This window comes from Nerophis ophidion, linkage group LG10 (genome assembly GCF_033978795.1).
Source record: "Nerophis ophidion isolate RoL-2023_Sa linkage group LG10, RoL_Noph_v1.0, whole genome shotgun sequence".
NCBI lineage: Eukaryota > Metazoa > Chordata > Actinopteri > Syngnathiformes > Syngnathidae > Nerophis > Nerophis ophidion.
The window spans coordinates 5371149-5396212 of NC_084620.1; the positions used below are offsets into that span (position 1 = coordinate 5371149).

Here is a 25064-nt window from a genome sequence, read left to right on the forward strand (position 1 = left end):
ATTCCCATGCACGGCCACCGTTGCTGCTCACTGCTCCCCTCGTCAAGGGGATGGGTCAAATGCAGAGGGTAATTTCATCCACACCTAGCATTTGTGTGACTATCAGTGGAACTTTAACTTAATATTATGTTGGCTCTTTGGTCCCAGCATCAAGGGTTGGAATTGGGGGTTAAATCACAAAAAAATATTATGGCACCTCTGCTGCTCACTGCTCCCCTCACCTCCCAGGGGATGAACAAGAGGATGGGTCAAATGCAGAGGACAAATTTCCCCACACCTAGTGTGTGTGTGACAAACATTGGTACTTTAACTTTAACTTAACTATTGGCATAAGTTTGCTGCTAAAAGGGCATGACATATCTAATTGTCTATTTCTATTACAGCTCCAAATATTCATTGTGTATAAAATGTTACAGTTAATAAGTGATAAGCATAGCAAAAAGCGCTAATATTTTTGTATTGCTGATATATTCATATTCATTCATAATACAAAATCAATGTGTAAATGTCATCACTGAGTGAAATTTTGGGATAAAGTTGATGATTCAAGTGGGTTTTGCAAATGAAAACATAAAAAACCAAGAAGTCCTAATAATTAACCGTACATTTTATTATGAAAAAAAAGTGATGGATCAAATTTGTCAAATGTGTTCATTGTAATGGTGATGTCACATACTGTATGTCACTATAAATACCACACAATGTTTATTTCAGTAAATATCTGACAATTGGAAATCATATCGATCCATTGGATTCTTCCGGCGTGTCGTCTGAATCATTCGACAGGTTGGCTGCCTCGATTTGCTCCTCCAGTGTTTCGTCGTACTCGGGCGTCCGGCGATTCGGGCCGGCTCTGATCTTGAACTTGGAGATGAACTCGTTGCTGGCCAGAGCGCCTTCCTTTTTGGGACACGTGTGTTTCGAGGAGAGCCGACTTTCTAATCGTTCTAAGAAAAAAACATAAATAAAATATATGTCACCTTAATGGCAAAGAGGTGTGTAAGTGTGTGTGTGTGTGTGTGTGTGTGCATGTGTGTGTGTTTGTGTACATCACCTCCAGGGGAGATGGGCTTCATCAGGCGGTTTAGTTGGACGTTCCAGTGGCGAACATGTTGGCTGGCGTTCCTAAGCTTTTCCTGGACTTCCTGCGGCGACCGAGAAATGCAAATTTAAAGGCCTACTGAAATGAGATTTTCTTATTTAAAAGGGGATAGCAGGTCCATTCTATGTGTCATACTTGATCATTTCGCGATATTGCCATATTTTTGCTGAAAGGATTTAGTAGAGAACATCGACGATAAAGTTTGCAACTTTTGGTCGCTAATAAAAAAACCTTGCCTTGTACCGCAAGTAGCAGACGATGTGCGCGTGATGTCACGGGTTGTAGGGCTCCTCACATCCTCACATTGTTTATAATCATAGCCACCAGCAGCAAGAGCTATTCGGACTGAAAAAGCGACGATTTCCCCATTAAATTGAGCGAGGATGAAAGATTCCTGGATGAGGAAAGTTAGAGTGAAGCACTAAAAAAAAAAAGGGGAAAAAAGAAAGGGCGACAGCTCCAGGCGGCGGTAGTGGGAGCGATTCAGATTTTATTAGACACATTTTCTGGGATAATTCTGGAAAATCCCTTATCTGCTTATTGTGTTAATAGTGTTTTAGTGAGATCATAAAGTCATACCTGAAAGTCAGAGGGCTGCGGTGAACGCCAGTGTCTCTGAGAGAAGCCAATGGAGGAGCCAAGATTACAGCTGCCTTTTTGACAGCTGCAGGAGGAGGTCGCATAATCCACTCAAGTCTCCGGTAAGAGCAGACTTAATATCACAATTGTTTGACATGTGGTAGAGAAACATGTTCGCTTGACCGCTCTGTGTTAAAGCTTCACAACAAACAAAGAAACACCGGCTGTGTTTCGGTTGCTAAAGGCGGCTGCAATCCACCGCTTTCCACCAACAGCATTCTTCTTTTTAATCTCCATTATTAATTGAACAAATTGCAAAATATTCAGCAACACAGATGTCCAAAATACTGTGTAATTATGCGATGAAAAGAGACAACTTTTAGACGTGAGTGGTGCTGGGCTGATATGTCCGCTCCAACCAAGAACGTCACAAGCACGCGTCAACATAAGCGTCATCATTCCGCTACGTTTTCAACAGGATACCTCGCGGGAAATTTAAAATTGCAATTTAGTAAACTAAACCGGCCATATTGGCATGTGTTGCAATGTTAATATTTCATCATTGATATATAAAGTATCAGACTGCGTGGTCGGTAGTAGTGGGTTTCAGTAGGCCTTTAAAGAATGCCAAAATGTGGTCGAGCCAAGGAGTTCTCACCTCCAGGTGCTGGTGGCTCCTCTGACGGGACGCCCGCAGATCCTGGAGCTCTTGGGAGGCCGAGTGCAGGGCGGAGGGGGCGTGGTGGTCCAAATCGTCATCGGGGACCCCGTCCTCCACGGGGCTGAACCTGTGCAAGACCCTCTGCTGCTCTTGGAGGAGCTGGAACTGCTGCTTCTTTTCCTCCTCAGCTTGGAGCAGCCTGGAGAGCAAGACCCCATTTCGAATATTTTTGCACATGATAAAACTAAATTTGTTCACAGTATCTAAAATAAATATGGATAGAAAGAAAAAATTGTGGCTGTGCACAGGGCCGTAACTAGGATTTGACAAACACCGAGGTCAAAAAATGGTGGTCTGAGAGAAGCTCATGAGTATCCTAGCAGCTCGGTAATTAAATAAAATGGACTCTTAGAAAATCATGCTGATTTTCAAAAATAACATGATAGTTCTACCTAAATTAATGCTTTTATTATTGTTTATTGAGGATCAAATATTATGTTTATTTATTAAACATACATTTAAAAACAAACGTTTTTTAAATGTATGTTTTAATGATGTTAAAACTGTGTTATAAATACAGTACAGGCCAAAAGTTTGGACACACCTCATTCAATTTCATGACTATTGTAGATTGTCACTGAAAGCATCAAAACTATGAATGAACACATGTGGAGTTATGTACTTAACAAAAAAAAGGTGAAATAACTGAAAACATGTTTTATATTTTAGTTTCTTCAAAATAGCCACCCTTTGCTCTGATTACTTTTACGCACACTCTTGGCATTCTCCTGATGAGCTTCAAGAGGAAGTCGCCTGAAATAGTTTTCACTTATCTGCAAGGTAAATAGTCTTGAAAAATTAAAAAAACACATTGAAATGAGAAGGTGTGTCCAAGCTTTTGGCCTGTACTGTATATATTACACAATTTTAACATCATTAAATCTTAATTAGCACTTAAATTTAAAAACCGTATCAAAATCCTCGCTACGGCCGAGTTTTGAACCAAAGAGCTTTTGCTTTGTAAAGCAAGTACTATTGACAGCTGCCACTGGATGTAAAAAAAAAAAAAAGTGTGTTCATATTATAATCAGTAAGGAGCATCATGTGGTCAGGAAAGGTTGGTGTTAAAACTATTTCAATAATTAACATTTTAATGTGCTTCCTCACGCAACCTTAACTGATCATAAAGCCCTACACAGAGTGTGTGTTCTGCGTTTAGGGCGGGGCAGCACCTGACAGACACGACAACTTTGTTATACCGACTGTATTTCACACCAATTTCATTCAGGTGAAACCAACATTAGTTACATCAGTTTGATTCAGTGTTAATGTTATGTTTCATTTCTGTTGAAGTAAAAGTGGACTTCATTGCGTTACGTTGTTGGAGTTGTAACGGGCTGTGCAACACCAAAGATCGTACAAACCCCGTTTCCATATGAGTTGGGAAATTGTGTTGGATGTAAATATAAACGGAATACAATGATTTGCAAATCCTTTTCAACCCATATTCAATTGAATGCACTACAAAGACAAGATATTTGATGTTCAAACTCATAAACTTTATTTTTTTTTTGTGAAAATAATAATTAACTTACAATTTCATGGCTGCAACACGTGCCAAAGTAGTTGGGAAAGGGCATGTGCACCACTGTGTTACATCACCTTTTCTTTTAAAAACACTCAAACGTTTGGGAACTGAGTAAACTAGTTGTTGAAGCTTTGAAAGTGGAATTCTTTCCCATTCTTTTTTTATGTAGAGCTTCAGTCGTTCAACAGTCCGGTGTCTCCGCTGTGGTATTTTACGCGTCATAATGCGCCACACATTTTCGATAGGAGACATGTCTGGACTGCAGGCGGGCCAGAAAAGTACCCGCACTCTTTTACTACGGAGCCACGCTGTTGTAACACGTGCTGAATGTGGCTTGGCATTGTCTTGCTGAAATAAGCAGGGGTGTCTATGAAAAGGACGGCGCTTAGATGGCAACATATGTTGTTCCAAACCCTGTATGTACCTTTCAGCATTAATGGTGCCTTCAAAGATGTGTAAGTTACCCATGCCTTGGGCACTAATACACCCCAATTCCATCACAGATGTTGGCTTTTGAACTTTGCGTCGATAACAGTCTGGATGGTTTGCTTCCCCTTTGGTCCGAATGACACGATGTCGAATATTTCCAAAAACAATTTGAAATGTGGACTCGTCAGACCACAGAACAATTTTCCACTTTGCATCAGTCCATCTTAGATGATCTTGGGCCCAGGGTAGCGGGCGGCGTTTCTGGATGTTGTTGATAAATGGCTTTCGCTTTGGATGGTATAGCTTTAACTTGAACTTACAGATGTAGCAATGAACTGTATTTAGTGACAGTGGTTTTCTGAAGTGTCCCTGAGCCCATGTGGTGATATCCTTTAAAGATTGGTGTCAGTTTTTGATACAGTGCCATCTGAGGGATCGAATGTTGGTTTCCGGCCATGCCGCTTACGTGGAGTGATTTCAACCACATTTTCTGAACCTTTTGATGATATTATGGACCGTAGATGTTGAAATCCCTAAATTTCTTGCAATTGCACTTTGAGAAACATTGTTCTTAAACTCTTTGACTATTTGCTTAGGCAGTTGTGGACAAAGGGGTGTACCTCGCCCCATCCTTTCTTGTGAAAGACTGAGCATTTTTTGGGAAGCTGTTTTTATACCCAATCATGGCACCCACCTGTTCTCAATTAGCCTGCACACCTGTGGGATGTTCCAAATAAGTGTTGGATGAGTATTCCTCAACTTTATCAGTATTAATTGCCACCTTTCCCAACTTCTTTGTCACGTGTTGCTGGCATCAAATTCTAAAGTTAATAATTATTTGCACACAAACAAATAGTTTATCAGTTTGAACATCAAATATGTTGTCTTTGTAGCATATTCAACTGAATATGGGTTGAAAAGGATTTGCAAATCATTGTATTCTGTTTATATTCACATCTAACACAATTTCCCAACTCATATGGAAACGGGGTTTGTACATTGGGTGAGGATATACCGCACAATGTTGTACAGCGCACACGATGTGCTTATATCATCTTTGTTTTGTCACTGAGATAAAATACCGAGGACATGACCTCGGTGTCCTCAAGGGTAGTTACGGCCATGGCTGTGCATGTGTGTGACCTCTCCAGCTCTTGCCGGGCCCTCTCCTCCTCCATTCGCGCCTGGATCTCCATGTTGAGCGCAGCCTCCAGTTTCCTCTGGGTCAATTCGAGCTCTTGGATTCTTTGTCGCTGATGCTCGGCCTCCTTAGCTCGCTCCTGCATCTCTGCTCTCATGCTCTCTCTCATCTGGAACACAGACAGCGAACGTTTTTTTTTCCACCAAAGCCCGGAAATCTGTGGAAGGTTGAAGCTGCTGTGTCACCATCTGGGCCTCTTTGAGTTGTCTCTCCAGCTCCATCTGCACCTCCCTCTGCTTCCTCCTCTCCCTCTCGTCCGCCTCCCTCCGCCGGGTCTCCAGTTCGCGTGCGTGCTGCGTGGACAAAGCGCCACTCTTAACCTTCACAGTCATATTGCATCAGGGGGTTCCTAATCAAGTGTCTCCAACCCACCTGTATGATGCTCTCTATCTCCAGATCCTGACGGTCCTTATCCCGTTCCACCCTCTCCATTTCCAGCGTGTTGGAGTCTTCCGATTGGCTGCTGCAGCTGCTGCGGGCGCTGTGGCTGCGCTCCCGTTGGCTGTGCTCCCGCTGGACCCGCCTCTTGGCCTTAAGCTCCCAGTGGAGCGACGATTTGGCCTCGCTTTGGAGGCGCAGGGCCGTCTGGATAGCTGGACACAACACATTTTCAACAAAAGGTGCAAAATAACTGAATACAGTGGGTAGTGGTTAGATTGTCGGCCCTGAGATCGGTAGGTTGTGAGTCACACCATAGACTATAAAAATGGGACCCATTACCTCCCAGCTTGGCACTCAGCATCGAGGGTTGGAATTGGGGGTTACAGGCATACTGAAATGAGATTTTCTTATTTAAACGGGGATAGCAGGTCCATTCTATGTGTCATACTTGATCATTTCGCGATATTGCCTTATTTTTGCTGAAAGGATTTAGTAGAGAACATCCACGATAAAGTTTGCAACTGGGGAAAAACCCTGCCTCTACCGGAAGTCGCAGAAGATGACGTCACATGTTTGATGGCTCCTCACATATTCACATTGATTTTAATGGGAGCCTCCAACGAAAACAGCTATTCGGACCGAGAAAACGACAAGTTCCCCATTATTTTGAGCGAGGATGAAAGATTCGTGTTTGAGGATATTGATAGCGACGGACTAGAAAAAAAAGCAAAAAAACGCGATTGCATTGAGACGGATTAATATGTTTTTAGAGACATTTACTAGGATAATTCTGGGAAATCCCTTATCTTTCTATCGTATTGCTTGTATTTTAGTGAGTTAACAGTACCTGATAGTCGGAAGGGTGTCTCCACGGCCGGGGGTTGGCGCAGTGCCTCAGGGAAGTTGACGGCAGCTGTATTGGCGGCACAAGCTCAGCTGATATCCGGTAAGAAGCGACTTTTTAACCACAATTTTCTCACCGAAACCTGCTGGTTGACATTCGGTTGGGATCCATGTCCGCTCTGATCCATAGTAAAGTTTCACCTCCGTGAATTTTAAACAAGGAATCACCGTGTGTTTGTGTGGCTAAAGGCTAAAGCTTCCCAACTCCGTCTTTCTACTTTGACTTCTCCAATATTAATTGAACAAATTGTAAAAGATTCAGCAACACAGATCTCCAAAATACTGTGTAATTATGCAGTTAAAGCAGACGACTTTTAGCTGTGTGTGTGCGCAGCGCTCATATTCCTAACAGCCCGTGACGTCAAGCGTACACGTTCTAATTACGCGACGTTTTCCCCCAAAAAAACTCCCGGGAAATTTAAAATTGCAATTTAGTAAACTAAAAAGGCCGTATTGGCATGTGTTGCAATGTTAATATTTCATCATTGATATATAAACTATCAGACTGCGTTGTGGGTAGTAGTGGGTTTCAGTAGGCCTTTAAATCACAAAAAATGATTCCCCGGCGCGGCCTCCGCTGCTGCTCACTGCTCCCCTCACCTCTCAGGGTGTGATCAAGGGTGATTGGTCAAATGCAGAGAATAATTTCGCCACACTTAGTGTGTATGTTACAATCATTGGTACTCTAACTTTTAACTTTTATAATTGATAAGGAGAATGGGCGATAAAAGATTTTTACGAGGAAAGTTAAATGAGTTAACAAACGTTTCCTTTAACAGCACTATATGTTTGTCATGTAATTAACATGCGACCTGCGTGACGCTAACTAAGTCCATGCTGTAGCGCTGGAAAAGCAGCGGCCTTCCAACTTGAGTCATGCTGAGTCACAAGAACAAATAGAGAGCAGAAATAAACAACGAAAAATTGATAATTAATGAATGAAAGTTTAGCTTGGAAGCCCCCTGGCAAGTCGCTCTCTCTACGAGACAAACGTTTTTTCCATCTACTGTCGCTGTGAGGTGAGTTATCACCAGAGTTCCTTGCTGCTTTTCTAAAGTTTTTTATCAGTTTAGTTTATTATTTTTTTCTTCGGTCAGTGGTCAACAAAATAAACAAACAGTTTTAAATAATTAAACAGTTGTACATTCATAAGTTGAAAATGTTGCAGACCGAACGTGTTTAGGCTGAAGTTGAACACTTATTGCGCCTAACTCTATAAACAATGTCAAACACAAGATGAGCTTCCTAAAAATATGAAATTTCCTTTGCACAACATATTATAAATACACCTTGTACACAACATAAACACTGCTCAATTATGTACACAGTAAAGACATGTGAAATATCCTTGTACACATGTTAAACCTTTGTACCAATTATATACTATATACAAACAATTATACTTCATTATTAAATTATTATTTACTTCCCACATTTAGTTTGTAATTAACGTTGGTCATAGTATTAACTAAAGTGTTGATTCAAGTGTAATATATTTTTCCAAGACATTAGTCTCAAAGTGTTTTTTAAAATGTGTGAATGGAACTGGAACATTTTAAGGAATCATCCAAACTTTTCCACAGATGAACCCCCCTGGCAGAAACACATATACTTTTTAGGCTCGTTATTATGTTTGCTTTCTGAAAGACAGCTGAACCTCTGAGGTCATATGGACTCTCCTGAGGTTTGAACCTCTCCTGTAGACAGCCAGGCAGCATGTGCTTATGAGGTTTATACGTCACAATCGCAGTATTGAGGTCAACAAGATCGTGCAGTTTTAATGTTTCTAATTTAATAAAGAGAGCATTGGTATGGTCATAATAATCCGCATAATTTACAATTCTAATAGCTTTCTTTTGAATTAAGAACATAGAGTTGATTTTTGATTTGTAATTGTTACCCCAGATTTCAACACAATAATTAAGACATGGGAGTATGAAATAATTATATAACATGTTAAGAGCCTTTTGATTTACAGAATTTTTAAATTTTATGTAACATAGCAATAATTTTTGCCATCTTTGTAAGCGGAAGATGATGGATGGATGGATGGATGGATATTTATGTACAGTTTCCAATTTAATTTATAATCTATATAGATTCACAAAAATGTTGTTGAATACATTGTACATTGTAGATTGTCACTGAAAGCATGAACACCTACCTAGGTTCCATTCTAGAGGCTAATCTTTCCTGTGATAAAATGGCAACCAAGGTGATCAAAAAGGTCAACCAAAGAACGAGATTCCTCTACAGAATCTCCTCTCTGGTCAACAAAAGCACCTTGAGGATTCTAGCGGGAACTCTCATTCAACCCTTCTTCGATTACGCTTGCACCTCCTGGTACCCCAGCACCTCCAAAACCCTCAAATCTAGACTCCAAAAATCCCAGAATAAGCTAATCCGGTTACTTTTAGACCTCCACCCCAGATCACACCTCAATCCAACCCACTTCTCCAAAGTGGGCTGGCTCAGGGTGGAGGACAGAGTAAAACAACTTGCACTGAGCCTAGTCTATAAAATCCGCTACACCGCCTTGATACCGAAGTACATGTCAAACTACTTCCTTAACGTAAATGACCGCCATAACCACAACACCAGGGGGAGCTCCACAAACCACGTTAAACCCAGATTTCGATCTAACAAAGGTCTTAACTCATTCTCTTTCTATGCCACATCAATGTGGAATGCACTCCCAACAGGTATAAAAGTAAGTGCATCTCTATATTCCTTCAAAACCGCTCTAAAACAACACCTCCAGGCAACTTCAACACTTTACTAATACCCTCCTCCATTCACATCCCATCTCCCCGGATTATAAACAACTCAAATGTACTTCTAATGTATATACTTGTTCTTATGCTATGTGAACTCACTATGTTCTCTGCTGGCTGTACATATCCTACTAAGTAAGACCTACACTGTTTCAATGTCCACATTTCTCTGTTGATGCAATTGTTGATGACTGAAGTTCTGATATCAACCAAAGCTCCTCATCCCACCCCCCGGATTGTAAATAATGTAAATAATTCAATGTACATACTATGATGATTAACTTGTGTGATGACTGTATTATGTTGATAGTATATATTTGTACCATGAATTGATTAACGTGGACCCCGACTTAAACAAGTTGAAAAACTTATTGGGGTGTTACCATTTAGTGGTCAATTGTACGGAATATGTACTGTACTGTGCAATCTACTAATAAAAGTATCAATCAATCAGGTTTGCACTTAACAAAAAAAGGTGAAATAACTAAAAACATATTTTATTTTCTATTTTCTTCAAAATAGCCACCCTTTGCCTTGATTACTGTTTTGGACACTCTTGGTATTCCTTCAATTAGCTTTAAGCACACGTGTGAAGTGAAAATGATTTCTGGAGACTACCTCTTGAAGCTCATCGAAAGAATGCCAAGAGTGTGAAAAGCCGTCATTAGAGCAAAGGGTGTACATTTGAATAAGGTACACTTTTAAAAGGCGATTAATCGCGATCAATTATTTTAGTCTTTTGACATCCCTAATGTTTACACCTATGGCAGTATTGTATGGTTCTTAGCTGTGATTCATGGTGGGCAAATGGGGGCAGTAGTGTTTGCCTGCTCGTTAGAGTCAGACCAAGAGAGTGTTGGCCGCATTGCAGTGTGGTTGTCTTGATGTAAGGTTCTGTTGTGTACACGGCTGTTTTGTAGACACCAATAAAAAGCAGATTTGTGCGCAGTGATCCCACCTCATCGTCCTTCCGTTGACAATATTTTACACTCTCTTCCAACATTGCTTCTGCACTAATTTATTCATGAAACTTGAAACAAATGACAATAAAGCTGGGAAAATGTGCAAATCTTTCTTTTGTTGGCTAACAAATTGTAATTAAAAATAGATGACTGAATCAGGGGGGTCCAAAGTACAGCCCGCAGCTAATTTTTTACCGGCCCTGTGGCACATTTAAAAAATACTATTACAAAAAAAAACATTCAAAAGTGGAATAAAAGAGCAAACAGGTGAAATCTAATGAGAAAAAGTTGCAATATTGAAAGCTCCCATGCAGGCATTTTTAGCTTTTAAGAAATGCTCTTTACTTTTTACCTTTTTATTTTTCTCAAAAAATAATAAAAAACGTATGATCAACTGATAAATCTGAAGTTAATGTAGAGATTTAAGTGTTTAATGTAAACATAATATATATCGATATATGACTTATTTTTTACATTTGTATGAGTGAGGGTCTTTTGGATCACCAAGATCTTTATGGTATTTTTTAAACTGTCATTATTAAAAAAAAAATTGAAATGAATCAAAATCTATTTTGTATTATTTACCTAGTTAAGGCTCCCGTTACTTCACATCAAAAATTTAACTTTGCATATTGTGTGGAATTTGCCATAAAAAAAATATGGGATTACTTGGAAAAAGGGCAGATAAGATCAAATGTTTTATAATGTTATGGCAATTGATAAATATTTAAGTGTTTTAATAAATTATTTAATTTGAACACTTTGATGTCTGAGACACTTTTAGGTCTCTGGGATCTTTAACTTTCACCATAACTGCATTGGTTTTGAAAATGAAAAATATCAAAATGGGCGCTCGCATGCTTTCATTTTTAGTGGAAAAAGTTTGGACACCCAGAGACTAAAAAATAAACAAATACTGCCATGCTGTTATTTTGAAGCTTGTTTTGCACTGAACAGGAAGTAATAGAGTGCACATTATAATGCTGTGCAATTATGCTGCAGTTATGTTATAGCCAGTGGCAGTTTTAAGTGTGGGATCATAAGCAGTTTTCTCAAGGGGGCGCCCTAAGGATGAGGCGGAAAATAAAGATAGATTTTTATTTTGCTCAGAGCTCTTTTGGCGTAACCTGACTCTCGCCAGATCCTTGTAGAGCTCAGTGAACTGCAAGGATATGGCGAGTCAGGTTACTTTTGGCGCCCTCTACAGGCAGGATACCAACACCCCCAATACAGTCGCCCCTTAACACTTCTAGCTGCAAAATTTTAGGCTTCACTTTCTAATGACTATTTATCAAAAAATCATATTGCAGTTCCTCTGTGATTCATGTTTGAATATAGCATTTCATTAGTCAAACATATGCATATACAAGCATATTTTTTTCCATCATTTTGGCCTAAATTAAGCATTTTCAAGCATACAAATGGCTGAATTAACTTAAATTAAGAAATGTAAGGCACTGTACCGCACAGCAGATTACAATCATCATTGAACAAGTTGCAGTATTTTCTAAGGTCATTTCATGTCAGGAAGACTCTACGGAACGTATTTAAAAGGTCGTAAACAGGTTTTTTTATGCTTTAACTCCCAGCAATAAACGAGGGACGACTGTGCTCTTTGGAGGGTGATTAACTCAAACCACTTGGTCACTCGACACAAACACAATGCATGTTCTGTGGTCTGACGAGTCCACATTTCCAATTGTTTTTGGAATTTGCGGATGTAGTGTCCTCCGGAGAAAAGAGGAAAAGTACCATCCAGATTGTTATAGACGCAAAGTTGAAAAGCCAGCATCTGTGATGGCATGGGGGTGTATTAGTGCCCAAGGCATGGGTAACTTACACATCTGTGAAGGCACCATTAATGCTGAAAGGTACATACAGTTTTTGGAGCAATATATGTTGCCAGCCAAGCAACGTCTTTGTCATGGACACCCCTGCTTATTTCAGCAAGACAATGCTGCGACCCCAAAAAGGACAAGCGGTAGTAAATGGATGGATGGAAGGCCAAGCCACATTCTGCACGGTACAACAGCGTGGCTTTGTAGTAAAAGAGTGTGGGTACTAGACTGGCCTCCCTGTAGTCCAGACCTGTCTCCAATTGAAAATATGTGGCGCAATATGAAGCGTAAAATACGACACAGGAGACCCCGAACTGTTGAACAACTTTAGCTGTACATCAAGCAAGAATGGGAAGAATTCCACCTGAAAAAGCTTCAAAAATTGGTCTCCTCAGTTCCCAAATGTTTACTGAGTGTGGTTAAAAGGAAAGGCCATGTAACACAGTGGTAAAAATGCTCCTGTGCCAACTTTTTTTGCGATGGGTTGCTGCCATTAAATTCTAAGTTAATGCTTTGCAAAAAAAAAAAACGTTTTCCAGTTCGAAAATGAAATATCTAGTCTTTGCAGTCTATTCAACTGAATATATCAATCAATCAATCAATGTTTATTTGTATAGCCCTAAATCACAAATATCTCAAAGGACTGTACAAACCACTACGACTACGACTACGACATCCTCGGAAGAACCCACATATATAGGTTGAAAAGAATTTGCAAATCATTGTATTCTGTTTTTATATAGGATTTACACAACTGTTTTGGGGTTTTTAGTATGTATGTATGTATGTGTGATATTTAGATGATGCATTTGAATAGTGTTTTAACTTGCACTGTATTTATCATGCACTTTGTCCCTCCCCCTCAGGACTACAGATTAGCTACTAAAGTACAGTCTGGGACAAGCATCTCTGCTTTTATGCATTATGTAATTTGACATTGTCCTAATGAATAAATAAATAAATGAAAATACATTTATTTTAATGTTGATTATGGTGGTACTTGGTGAGCCCAGTTTTTGAAAGTTGGTACTTCAAGTTTGAGAACCACTGCTTTAGCGTACAACATAAAATATATGCACATATACAATAAATGGACTTCTTAAAATAGTTAAAAGAAATTAAAATACAAAACACAATGTAGGGAACAGTTTTCACAAAGCTATCATCATGTATGTTGACTTAAGCGGACCACTTTCTCAAAGAAGTAATAACAACATGCTAGAGCACGACTTGACAAGTTGGTCAACATAAGCGGCTTCCACTATAATGAGGGAAAATGTTGCGAACGTCTACGCACCTTGGATCCACTCCACCTTCTGTCTCTGGTCTGAGGCGCTCATCTCATAGGTTTTGTTGTGGGTTTTCACACAAAACAAACAACGTTTTCCCTCTCGGTCTGGAATTGGCTGGAATTCCAAGAGGAGGATAAAAATATGAGCAACTAAGGTACATCATACTGTAGCTTGTATTTAGTACCATCGGAAGGATACAGGGAAGCAATTCGCTGGACGGGATATGAGGATAGTGTGCAGTGTGTCTGAAATATAAATATACGTGTTGCTGGCCGCAAAAGGTAAATTTAGGGCCACCACAAGTAAAACAAATTGTAACCCCTCTAGTTTTTTCTGATTTTTGCGAAAAAATAAGGTAATGCTTGATCTTCCATGTAATATACAGTGGGGCAAAAAAGTATTTAGTCAGGCACCGATTGTGCAAGTTCTCCCACTTAAAATGATGACAGAGGTCTGTAATTTTCATCATAGGTACACTTCAACTGTGAGAGACAGAATGTGAAAAAAAAATCCAGGAATTCACATGGTAGGAATTTTAAAGAATTTATTTGTAAATCATGGTGGAAAATAAGTATTTGGTGAACCATTCAAAGCTCTCACTGATGGAAGGAGGTTTTGGCTCGAAATCTCACGATACATGGCCCCATTCATTCTTTCCTTAACACGGATCAATCGTCCTCTCCCCTTAGCAGAAAAAAAAGCCCCAAAGCATGTCGTTTCCACCCCCATGCTTCACAGTAGGTATGGTGTTCTTGGGATGCAACTCAGTATTTTTGTTCCTCCAAACACGACGAGTTGAGTTTATACCAAAATGGATAAATGGATGATACAGCAGAGGATTGGGAGAATGTCATGTGGTCAGATGAAACCAAAATATAACTTTTAAATTTTAAGTGGGAGAACTTGCACAATCGGTGGCTGACTAAATACTTTTTTGCCCCACTGTATATGTGCTGTCATTTTCAGCCAGTCATGTTTCACAAAGTACTGTTTTGAAATTAGATTAAAAAAAAAACAGACAGCATATTGGCCTAGTAGGACTAAGTTAGCTTTCAGTATTTGTTTCAACAGAGTTTGGTGACTATAGATAGATAGATAGTACTTTATTTATTCCTTCAGGAGAGTTCCTTCAGAAAAATTTAAAAAATATATATGCTTGTTGGTAAAAATGCATTTGCTGTTTTATGCCACTTTTGTTCCATCTAAATCACATTTGTTAAAGTGTAAAACCATCACAATGCTAATTGTTATTAGCCTGTCAATGGGGTTGTCCATTGTATGTTAGCATTAAGCTGAAAGCAAAAAAACAATCCTTCATCCTATATGGTTGCATTGCTTTTTTTTCAGCTCATACCAAACCGTATCGTTGGTATACAATGATTCCTAAATGTGGAAATTAATGTACTTTCTTTGTGTGCTTAGTTTTACAGTACCTTTATTGGAAGTTCATCTTTAATTTTAAAGATTCTTTACTTTTCTGCCAAACCAAATTCCGGAATAATATGAGTAAAAAAAATTTCTTGCCGGTTTTCTATTATAGTAATAAAAAAAAAAATAGTACATGGGCCACTGCCAATTATGCAAATTATACGATAATGTCATTTTGACACCCCTGGCCATGCCAATACCACCACAAATTATCGATCTGTGGGAAATACTGTTGTGAGCAATTATCAGGTGTGCCACGGGAAAATAATTCACTTTATTTGCAAGAAATACCTAGGTACTGTATGTCAGTGACTGCCGGAACAATTCAATACTCTTCCACAGATGGCAGAAGGTACGTAATTAACCTGCGTATTCACCTGTTGCCATGCATACAACACAGGAAGTCATGGCCTGCTTCTTAGTAATTTAAAATGTGTCTTGGCGCGATAAAGATTGGACTGACCTCAATCACGCAGGTTTTGTCCAGCTTGATCTCGCCCTTCTTGTCCTTCAGGTCCTCGCTGACGTAGTACGCCATGGACGACGGCTTTAGCACAAACCAGCGCTCCGTCCAGTTGCGCCGCACGTGTCCCTTTTTCCACATGTAGCCCTGGCCGGTTTAACAACAAGATTAGTTTACCATTTTTGTCTGCAAGGTCAGAGGTGGCTTGACATTTCGCCCACCCTCTTCAGGACGTTGTGGTACATCTCCAGGAAGACCTCATTTAAGGCCAGACTGAAGGCCTCGGCGCTGGTGACCCGAAGCAGCCGGCCGGCGTCCATGTGCTCCAGGAAATTCCACACGGACAGGCCCTCCTCGTGCATGGCCGGGTTCTGGGAAGTGAGGTCCTCAAGCGGCTTCCCGTCCCACTCCTGGCTCATGGCTGTGCTTATTTTCTTGAGCAGATACTCCACCTTTAGCATAGAACACAATAATAAGCATTATTATGTTTGTGAATGTTGACCTCTTTAAGTTTATATTTGTCTTTGGTTGACAGGAAGTGGGAAATTGCAGGAAGGAAGAGCCTCATTAACTCACTGGTGTTTATAAAAGACGTCCTTCATGCTTGGAGATGGTGACCAACAATCAAGTTCAATCCTATTTCTTACTCTTCTACTTACGTACCTCGTCTGGGATCATCACCAGCGGGTAGCGGTCGTCTGACAGGAGGTTAAATAAGCAGAAGAGCTTGAAGCGGTTCCTCTCCGAGAGCAGCGCCCCATCTGGTGGACCCTTGTAGTTCTTCTTCTTGGTCATCATCCAGCACAGGTCGTCAAACTTCTCCTTGTCGAACATCCCCTCTTTCACCTGCAACACACACAATCATTATGTAAACACAGAGCTCATTTTTTATTTGCTTGTGGCATAGCATGAAAACAAAATACATTTATGATGAATTACATTTTGTAGACAGGGATGGGTATTGTATACTGTACTTGTATCGCTACCGATTGAATAGCGATTCACGCAAAATCAAAAAATGCCATATTTTGATACCTTGTCGCACATGACGTCACGGACAGTTACAGACTACGGCTCAAACACTGGGCTGAAAAACAAGCAAACTCAGAGCGGACTCAGCTGGACTGCCTCGGGGTAAAGTTGAAAATGTCCATGCCAACAAAGCAAGCATGCTTGATAGAAAGCGCTCCAAAGCAAAGTAATGCTCTGGGTCAGTATATATATATATCAGCAAAGCCTTTTCTGCTGGCCTAACATAACCAGAAATCATGATCATAATTAAAGATTGAATAACTTTTTTATTCACTTTCCCTAAATATCTAAATTATTCATATTCTCTTCTTGTCATATTATGCTCGTTCCAGTACTGTTGTTTTTAGTTTTAGTGTGTATCCAATCAGAATTTAGCTAGCTTATGTTGCCATGCTGTACCAAAACAATGCAGGCTTCTGTGCACTGTAAGCGATAGGAGACATATAGTGATAGACAGTTGCGATAGCCAATCAGATCACCAGTTGTTTTCAGTAAGACCTTCTAGCTGGCCTAAGGTTGAATTTGGCGTTTATGCGTCCTGTGATCGGATACTCATCTGGACCGTTAGCGGATGAATTTGAGAACATACAGTTGAGAGACAGTTGCGATAGCCAATTGTATCGCAAGTTGTTGACAGTAGCCTATCTAAGCAGCCTGATGTTAACGAGACTGTGATTGGATACTCACTCTTTCCAAAGTGAGTATCCATTCAAAAGTTTCAATTTAGGAGGAAGCAGGAAGTGTTGCGCCATGTATATATATATATATATATATATATATATATATATATATATATATATATATATATATAGGGCTTCACGGTGGAAGAGGGGTTAGTGCGTCTGCCTCACAATACGAAGGTCCTGAGTAGTCCTGGGTTCAATCCCGGACTCGGGATCTTTCTGTGTGGAGTTTGCATGTCCTCCCCGTGAATGCATGAGTTCCCTCCGGGTACTCCGGCTTCCTCCCGCCTCCAAAGACATGCACCTGGGGATAGGTTGATTGGCAACACTAAATTGGCCCTAGTGTGTGAATGTGAGTGTGAATGTTTATCTGTGTTGGCCCTGTAATGAGGTGGCGACTTGTCCAGGGTGTACACCGCCTTCCGCCCGATTGTAGCTGAGATAGGCACCAGCGCCCCCCGCGACCCCAAAGGGAATAAGCGGTAGTAAATTGATGGATGGATGGATGTGTGTATATGTATATATTATATATATATACTCATATATATATATAGATATATGTGTGTACATATATGTATATATATATATCTGTGTATGTATATATATATAAATATATATATACCGTATATATGTGTATATATATATATATACTGTATATGTGTGTGTATGTATATATATGTATGTGTGTATACATATATATGTGTGTGTGTATATATGTATACAAACGTACATACATACATATATTATATATATATATATATATATTTTTGTATTTTTTTATTTTATTTATATACACATAGGGTATATTGTTTGGTTGTGACTTCATCTTGCTGCTTTTTGGGAGGCATTGCGTCTACTAATTGACCTGCGAGGATCCCTGAAAGTAAATTCTACTTGAATACCTTATCCAGGATGTATTTATTGAGGTAGGGCATGTAGCCATGATTGGACACGGGGCCGTCATCATCGTCCTGGAAGTGCTCTTCCAGTGCCACAGGGTCATGGGGAATGTTAAGCACCGTGTACAAGTTGTGAGACAAAACCTAAACAAAAACAAGTGGTAAATATTAGAAGAGAATTTACATAAGATAAAATGAAAAAACAAAAGAAGAAGCTCTACGGTCGTCAAAGATTTATTTTCCAAGGACCTATTCTGTAAAAATGCAAGTCAAAGATCATCTATATAACAGGAGTGCACTGCTGTTTGCATAAATATACAACACAACTGCTAGTCAAACATCCTCTGCTGTTAAGGTGGTACTGCAAAACTGCTAGTCAAAGATCATCTAAGGGTGTCAAATCTCCACAAGGGCTGCATACGGACAAACTGAAAAATGTGGGTGCCCACTTTGATACAATCTGCATTGATTCCCCTCATTCATTTACTTGTGGCGGCCAGCCATGAATATATTGGGACCACCAAAAATAGATTTGGCGCTACATGGATGGATGTCTGCTGTTGTTTTCTGGGTGTGAGTTTTCCTTGCCCTTTTGTGGGTTCTTCCGAGGATGTTGTAGTCGTAATGATTTGTGCAGTCCTTTGAGACATTTGTGATTTGGGGCTATATAAATAAACATTGATTGATTGATTGATTCTTCTGCTTTGTTCATCTAAAGCAGGGGTGTCAAACAAATTTTAGCTCAGGAGCCGCATGGAGGAAAATCTGTGCACACTCAAGCCGGACTATTGAAATCATGGCACTAAAACTAAAAATAATCGGGAATAAAATAAAATAATATAAACAGATAGTAATAATTTTATATTATTATTATAATTTTTTTATTATTACTGTTTATTTCCCTTTTTAAAAAAAAAGATTTATCTGTAAATATTAATATTTAGTTTTTTATGCTGTTTCTTTCTTTTTTGGGGGGGGCATCATTGGGATATAAACAAATGAATATTTTGACATTTAAGGCAGACAACAGATATATGATGTGTGCAAATATGATGTATTGGATAGGAATGTCTGATGCTAGATGTCAATAAAAATGTAATTAAAAATAAAATAAAAAAATGAATAAAGACAACTTCAAATTGTTTTCTTTGTCTTACTTTGGCCAAAAATAGAACAAACACCTCCTGAAAATATTACAATAAAAATATAGAAAAACATACCGGCAGCGGTAAAGTTTTGATCCATGAAGGAAAGAAGAAAGTGAATGAATGTTTATAACTGAATAAATATATAACTAGCTCGGTTGGTAGAGCGGCCGTGTCAGCAACTTGAGGGTTGCAGGTTCGATTCCCGCTTATGCCATCCTAGTCACTGCCGTTGTGTCCTTGGGCAAGACACTTTACCCACCTGCTCCCAGTGCCACCCACACTGGTTTAAATGTAACTTAGATATTGGGTGTCACTATGTAAAGCGCTTTGAGTCACTTGAGAAAAGTGCTATATAAATATAATTCACTAATTCACTAAAAAGATATAAAAACTGTTTTCTTTTGTATTTTTAATTTTTTTATGAATTAAGTAACGTTTATGACAACCTTTTTCCAAAACACAATATAGAATATGAGATATTAACACGACCATGCATTAATCTATTATTTGTTTTCAAAACGGTTACAAAAAAGTAGGACACCAAAAAATTTACTGTGGGACCCCATTTTTATGACTTGATGGGGTCCCAGGGACCTCATTTTGAAAATTCCTTGTGCCAACACTGCTGGAGTATTGATGCTTTGAAAACAGCAGCAGGTGGCTGTGGCTTGAGGGCCGTTTCTAGTACTAATTCAATATCAATCAATCAATGATTATTTATACAGCCCTAAATCACTAGTGTCTCAAAGGGCTGCACAAACCACAACACAAACCACTACGACATCCTCGGTACACGAACATAGATAATTCATTCTTGACTTTGACACATGGGATGTAAAGAGTATTTGGGTACTTAGAAAAGCGCAATATGATTTCAAAGTACTGGTATTAATATCATTAACATTATTATTATTATCGGCTTTGTTCATGTAAAGCACCATTGAGTGCTTAGAAAAGCGCAATATGATTTCAAAGTACTAGTATTAATATCATTATCATTATTATTATTATCGGCTTTGTTCATGTAAAGCGCCATTGAGTACTTAGAAAAGCGCAATATGATTTCAAAGTACTGGTATTAATATCATTATCATTATTATTATTATCGGCTTTGTTCATGTAAAGCGCCATTGAGTACTTAGAAAAGCGCAATATAAATTGAATGTAATGTCATTATATTATTTGTAATACCCTCACACATAAAACATTATAAATGGGACTGTTTATGACTGTAGCTGGTTGTGACAATTTCGAGCACTCAAAAAGGTTGTAACTTTAATTCTTAACACATTTATGCGCACTTGGTGTACCAGAAAATAAGAAGGTGCAGCAATAGGGTATGTGTTGCCGAATTTGCAACACGCTATAACGAGTAATTAGACCTCTGTAGATTGTCTTTTTTTAAAAGCTGGATTTAAAAGCTTTTAAATATGGCAGCTTTTCTGATCTTATAGGACACAAGGACTTAAACCTGAATGCACGTATCGCTCTTCTCAACAGGCAGCACATCCCTCCGTGAGACCCCCCATCCCCCACCCCCAGAAAGCGCTAACAAGCAGCTCTGCCCACGCTTGTGTGAAGGGTTGTCTCAATCTGATATTGGTCCGATATCAGGAGAAAAAAGTATTTGACATTTGGGCTTGCATGTAAAATGTGAGCTTTGATACAAGAAGTCCTGCAGAATGTTTACTTGTGCAAAGCTGGACAACCAGTTAACATTTCAATGTCCTCCAAGAAGCACACAAGGTCATTTACAAAAGGTAAGCACGGTAGGCTACAGGCTACTTTGAGCTAGCAACTACACATCAGTTAAGCACACAATAGCACACACGCTAAAAATATGAAATTAAGGCCCTAATTGCAGTCTAAAAGAGCACATTTGTCAATACAAACAAATATCAAATAATTAGAGTTGTTTATTGCTTACACATACAAAGTTTCCAAGGCAGAAGCGTATTAGAAAATATCCAGTAACAAACGTGTCTGCATCATTCAACTTACTGCGTCTATGAGCTTAACTTCATGAATAGTTGTGGTGAGCCACTAAGGTTGCCAAAAACACATCAGCCCTCCACTTCAATTTAAAGACAGCATAAATCCATTCCACATGGTTAATAACAATTAGGTTCTTGCTTTTCACACTTACCATTTATTTCTTTGACTAATTTCACTTCAACAAACCTTTTCTAACATTCCACATAACAAAATAGTAAAAGTATTTGCTACGATTGGTGCTGATATCATAATGCATTAATATCCGTATCGACCAATATTTAGGTTCCTGTAATGGCATAGTATCGATAGTGAAAAAGTTGTATCGGTACACCAATACTTGTGACAGTAAAACACACAAAAAAGCAACAGAAGAAATGTGAATTTGTATTTTTGATTGTTGCACTTTTCCGTTTTTTTTTTTTGCTTACTTTGTTTCTCCAACAGCTCACATAAAATCTACATGCACATGCGTGTTGGCCAGCTAAGTGAACTCCTCTATCCTCGAACTCCCCCACCCCCAAATCCTACACACCAAAAATGCTGGCTTATTTTGATAACCCAATTTATGGGTTGTTAGTGTTGAGTTAAATTTTGTAGTTATTTTTATAAAGAGCAAGCCATTTTTGGGGATATAAGAGTATTATTTTCACACAATTTCTAGGTTGTTTTTTAACGAGTAACCCTATTTTGAGTAAAAGGCTTTTTTTTCAATTAAAAAGCTACTTTTTTTCTTGAAGCGGATTTTATTATGGATTAGTTTCATTAACATCATTTACAATCACACATCATATGTACATGAAATGTGTCCTTTACCTTTTAAAGCGGTACTAAATATTTGCGCATGCTGTATAGGACTACTATGACCATAGTGTACAGAGTTGTAACAACAAGCTACATTAACACAGCCCCCATTATTATGTGTTATAATTTGATGAGCTCGGACCATCAAATGTATTTATGGCCCTCCAAATGTATTTGTGGTAGAGCATGACAAATGTATAAAAATATTACACACACACACATAGACAAGGGCAAGCAGTGACCAAAACATGTCAGGACAGCTTTTGGCAAGTTCCCTGGATTCTTTTGACATTTATGCGCTCCCACTCTGACAAGCAGGAAAACTATATTTCACTGCAAAAATTTCCAATTTTGTGTTTCCAAAAAGCTGGTGAGGGCTTTAAGCAGATTTTGTAGTCAAACATTTATGTAGCAATCTGTCCACCCCAAAAAAGAGGAGCGTAAACAAAAACTAGTCCACAATGTTGCCCTTTGGTCCTTGATTTCCTGCTGCCGCTTTCCCACCACACACTTTAAAAACTTCCTGCCTACCTTCAGCTGGGATTTGGACACTTTTCCACACTTCTCCACATCCAGCGAGGTGAAGGCGTACCAGATGGACTTGAGCAGCTCAGATTTGAAGTCCATGTTTTCCAGGAGAGCCCCCCCTATAGCATGCACGCACACACACATACGCACACACACATTCACACGCACACACACAGCGACATGTCTATCCCAGCTCTGACGCAGCGGCGAATGTGGGGCAGAGCTCAGGCGGGCTGCAATGCAAAGAGCAAAACAAGCACTGGGAAGAAGAAAAAGAAAAAGAAGAAGAAAAAGTCAGCATGACTTGGAGAGGCGGGGAGTCCACATCAACACACATTATTTACGAATGAAAAAAATATATACAAATAAGTATTTCACTTGAACATATACACTCTACATTTTGATATAATTTCATAAATAGCAATAAACCAGCACGAGGTTGAAACATTTTTTTAAAAAGTCCAAATTAAACCTATTTTTACTGTGGATTCCCTAAATTCCTTGCAGTGTAAAGCCATTAAGCAAATAAGAGGCTTTACAGGACACACCCATTCCTGGTGACATCACTGTGCACCACTCTTACATTGATTTATTTCATGATTAGATACTGTTGCATATTTTATCACTGTTTTTCTGCCTCCTCATATTTATTTTTGGGCCTTTTTGACTTCCTAAAACACGTTTTAAATGTATGCATACATTGTGTCCAAAGTGCATCCACGGGAACATCTGTGGCCCGCATCTCATTTTTTCATCATCCAGCAGGATTATTGCAAACACAAAATTGAACACATCATATTTCTTTTTGTCACCTACAGCACCGAATTGAGATGTCTCTTCAACAGTCGTTCCACCGAATCGGTACCGTTTCCACCCGCCAGGAAATAAAGTTTATACATGCATGCACCCTTGATCACCCCCTGGGAGGTGAGGGGAGCAGTGGGCAGCAGCGGTGGCCGCGCCCAGTAATCATATTTAAGTTACCCCTGATCCCAACTATGTGTCAGGTTTATTTTTAACTCCCTTACTGTAACATTTTTCAAATTAAAAAAAATATAACAGGAACACCACCAGATAGCTTATGTTACAATTAGTAGTTTAACAGAACATTTTTTGGACAATTGTATACATTTTTCACAATTACAAAGTTTAAGTAATACAATTTTTTTAGCAGCTCGAGTAAAAATGATTGGTGTTAACGGGGGTCACTCATCCAGTCGTCAACAGGGAGCATGTGCACAAATACGAAAGCAGTCCAAGAGATAGAACAAACAATTTGTGGTCATGTTGTTATAATAAAATATACATACAGTGATAACTAAGGCTAAATATCCAAATTGCTATTATTAGCTAACAACACCTAAAGTTAATGCGCGTGAATTTGTTACGTTCGAGAAGCCGTAAATGTGTAAAATACATTGGAAAGTTAGCACCCTCTAGGCATCTGTGTACATGTTGTAAACAGCCCCTTTTAGTTATGTGTGTAGATTTTGTTGCCAAGGCTAAATTGGGGCCTTAAGCAAAATTCGCCGAATCGATTATCTAAGGCAGTGGTTCTCAACCTTTTTTCAGTGATGTACCCCCTGTGAACATTATTCAAGTACCCCCTAATCAGAGCAAAGCATTTTTGGTTGAAAAAGAGAGATGAAGTAAAATACAGCACTATTTCATCAGTTTCTGATTCATTTAAATGTTTAACAGTGCAAAATATTGCTCATTGTTAGTGGTCTTTCTTGAACTATTTGGAAAAAAAGATATAAAAATAACTAAAAACTTGTTGGAAAAATAAACAAGTGATTCAATTATAAATAAAGATTTCTACACATAGAAATAATCATCAACTTAAAGTGCCCTCTTTGGGGGTTGTAACAGCTCCATCTGGATTCATGAACTTAATTCTAAACATTTCTTCACAAAAAAAGAAATATTTAACATCAATATTTATGGAACATGTCCACAAAATATCTAGCTGTCATCACTGAATATTGCATTGTTGATTTTTTTTTCCGTTTAAGAACTTACATTCATATTTTGTTGAAGTATTATTCAATAAAAATATTTATAAAGGATTTTTGAATTGTTGCTATTTTTCAATACATATATTTATAAAGGATATTTAAATTGTTGCTTATTTTAGAATATTTTAAAAAAGTCTCATGTAGCCCTTGGCATACCTACAAGTACCCCTAAGGGTACGAGTACGCCCATTGGAGAACCACTGATCTAAGGTATGAGTCAGTATTAAATACATAAAGAATACAAATACTACACAAAACGATCCAATACTTTACCCACAAAAAGGGGTTCTCTTATGACAAAGTGTGCAAAGAAAAAAGACTTATTTCAGCCAAATTCTCTACTGTTTTCACAAGTGTGA

General features: G+C 38.8%; 1 protein-coding gene across 1 annotated transcript; it reads right to left on the bottom strand.

Annotated features, from left to right (window-relative positions):
• Positions 1-589: 589 nt before the first annotated feature.
• On the bottom strand, positions 590-23113 carry def6c (DEF6 guanine nucleotide exchange factor c). Its single transcript, XM_061912160.1, has 12 exons — positions 22691-23113; positions 18219-18359; positions 16265-16447; positions 15823-16053; positions 15602-15748; positions 13716-13824; positions 5933-6153; positions 5746-5853; positions 5503-5669; positions 2340-2541; positions 1055-1145; positions 590-947 (listed from the first exon to the last, which is right to left on the bottom strand). Exons 1-12 carry the CDS (start codon positions 22829-22831, stop codon positions 736-738), a joined length of 1953 nt encoding a protein of 650 aa, XP_061768144.1. The 5' UTR covers positions 22832-23113; the 3' UTR covers positions 590-735.
• Between the last annotated feature and the right edge of the window lie 1951 nt (positions 23114-25064).

What these genes read in the sequence shown, in the direction of transcription:
- def6c (XM_061912160.1), bottom strand. Translation starts at nt 22,831, where the DNA reads ATGTGTGTGTGCGTGCATGCTATAGGGGGGGCTCTCCTGGAAAACATG. An exon ending in GGAGCCACCAGCACCTGGAG is followed by an intron (nt 1,146 to 2,339) that starts GTGAGAACTCCT and finishes CGGTCGCCGCAG; the next exon opens with GAAGTCCAGGAAAAGCTTAG. An exon ending in GAAGCCCATCTCCCCTGGAG is followed by an intron (nt 948 to 1,054) that starts GTGATGTACACA and finishes TTTTTTTCTTAG; the next exon opens with AACGATTAGAAAGTCGGCTC.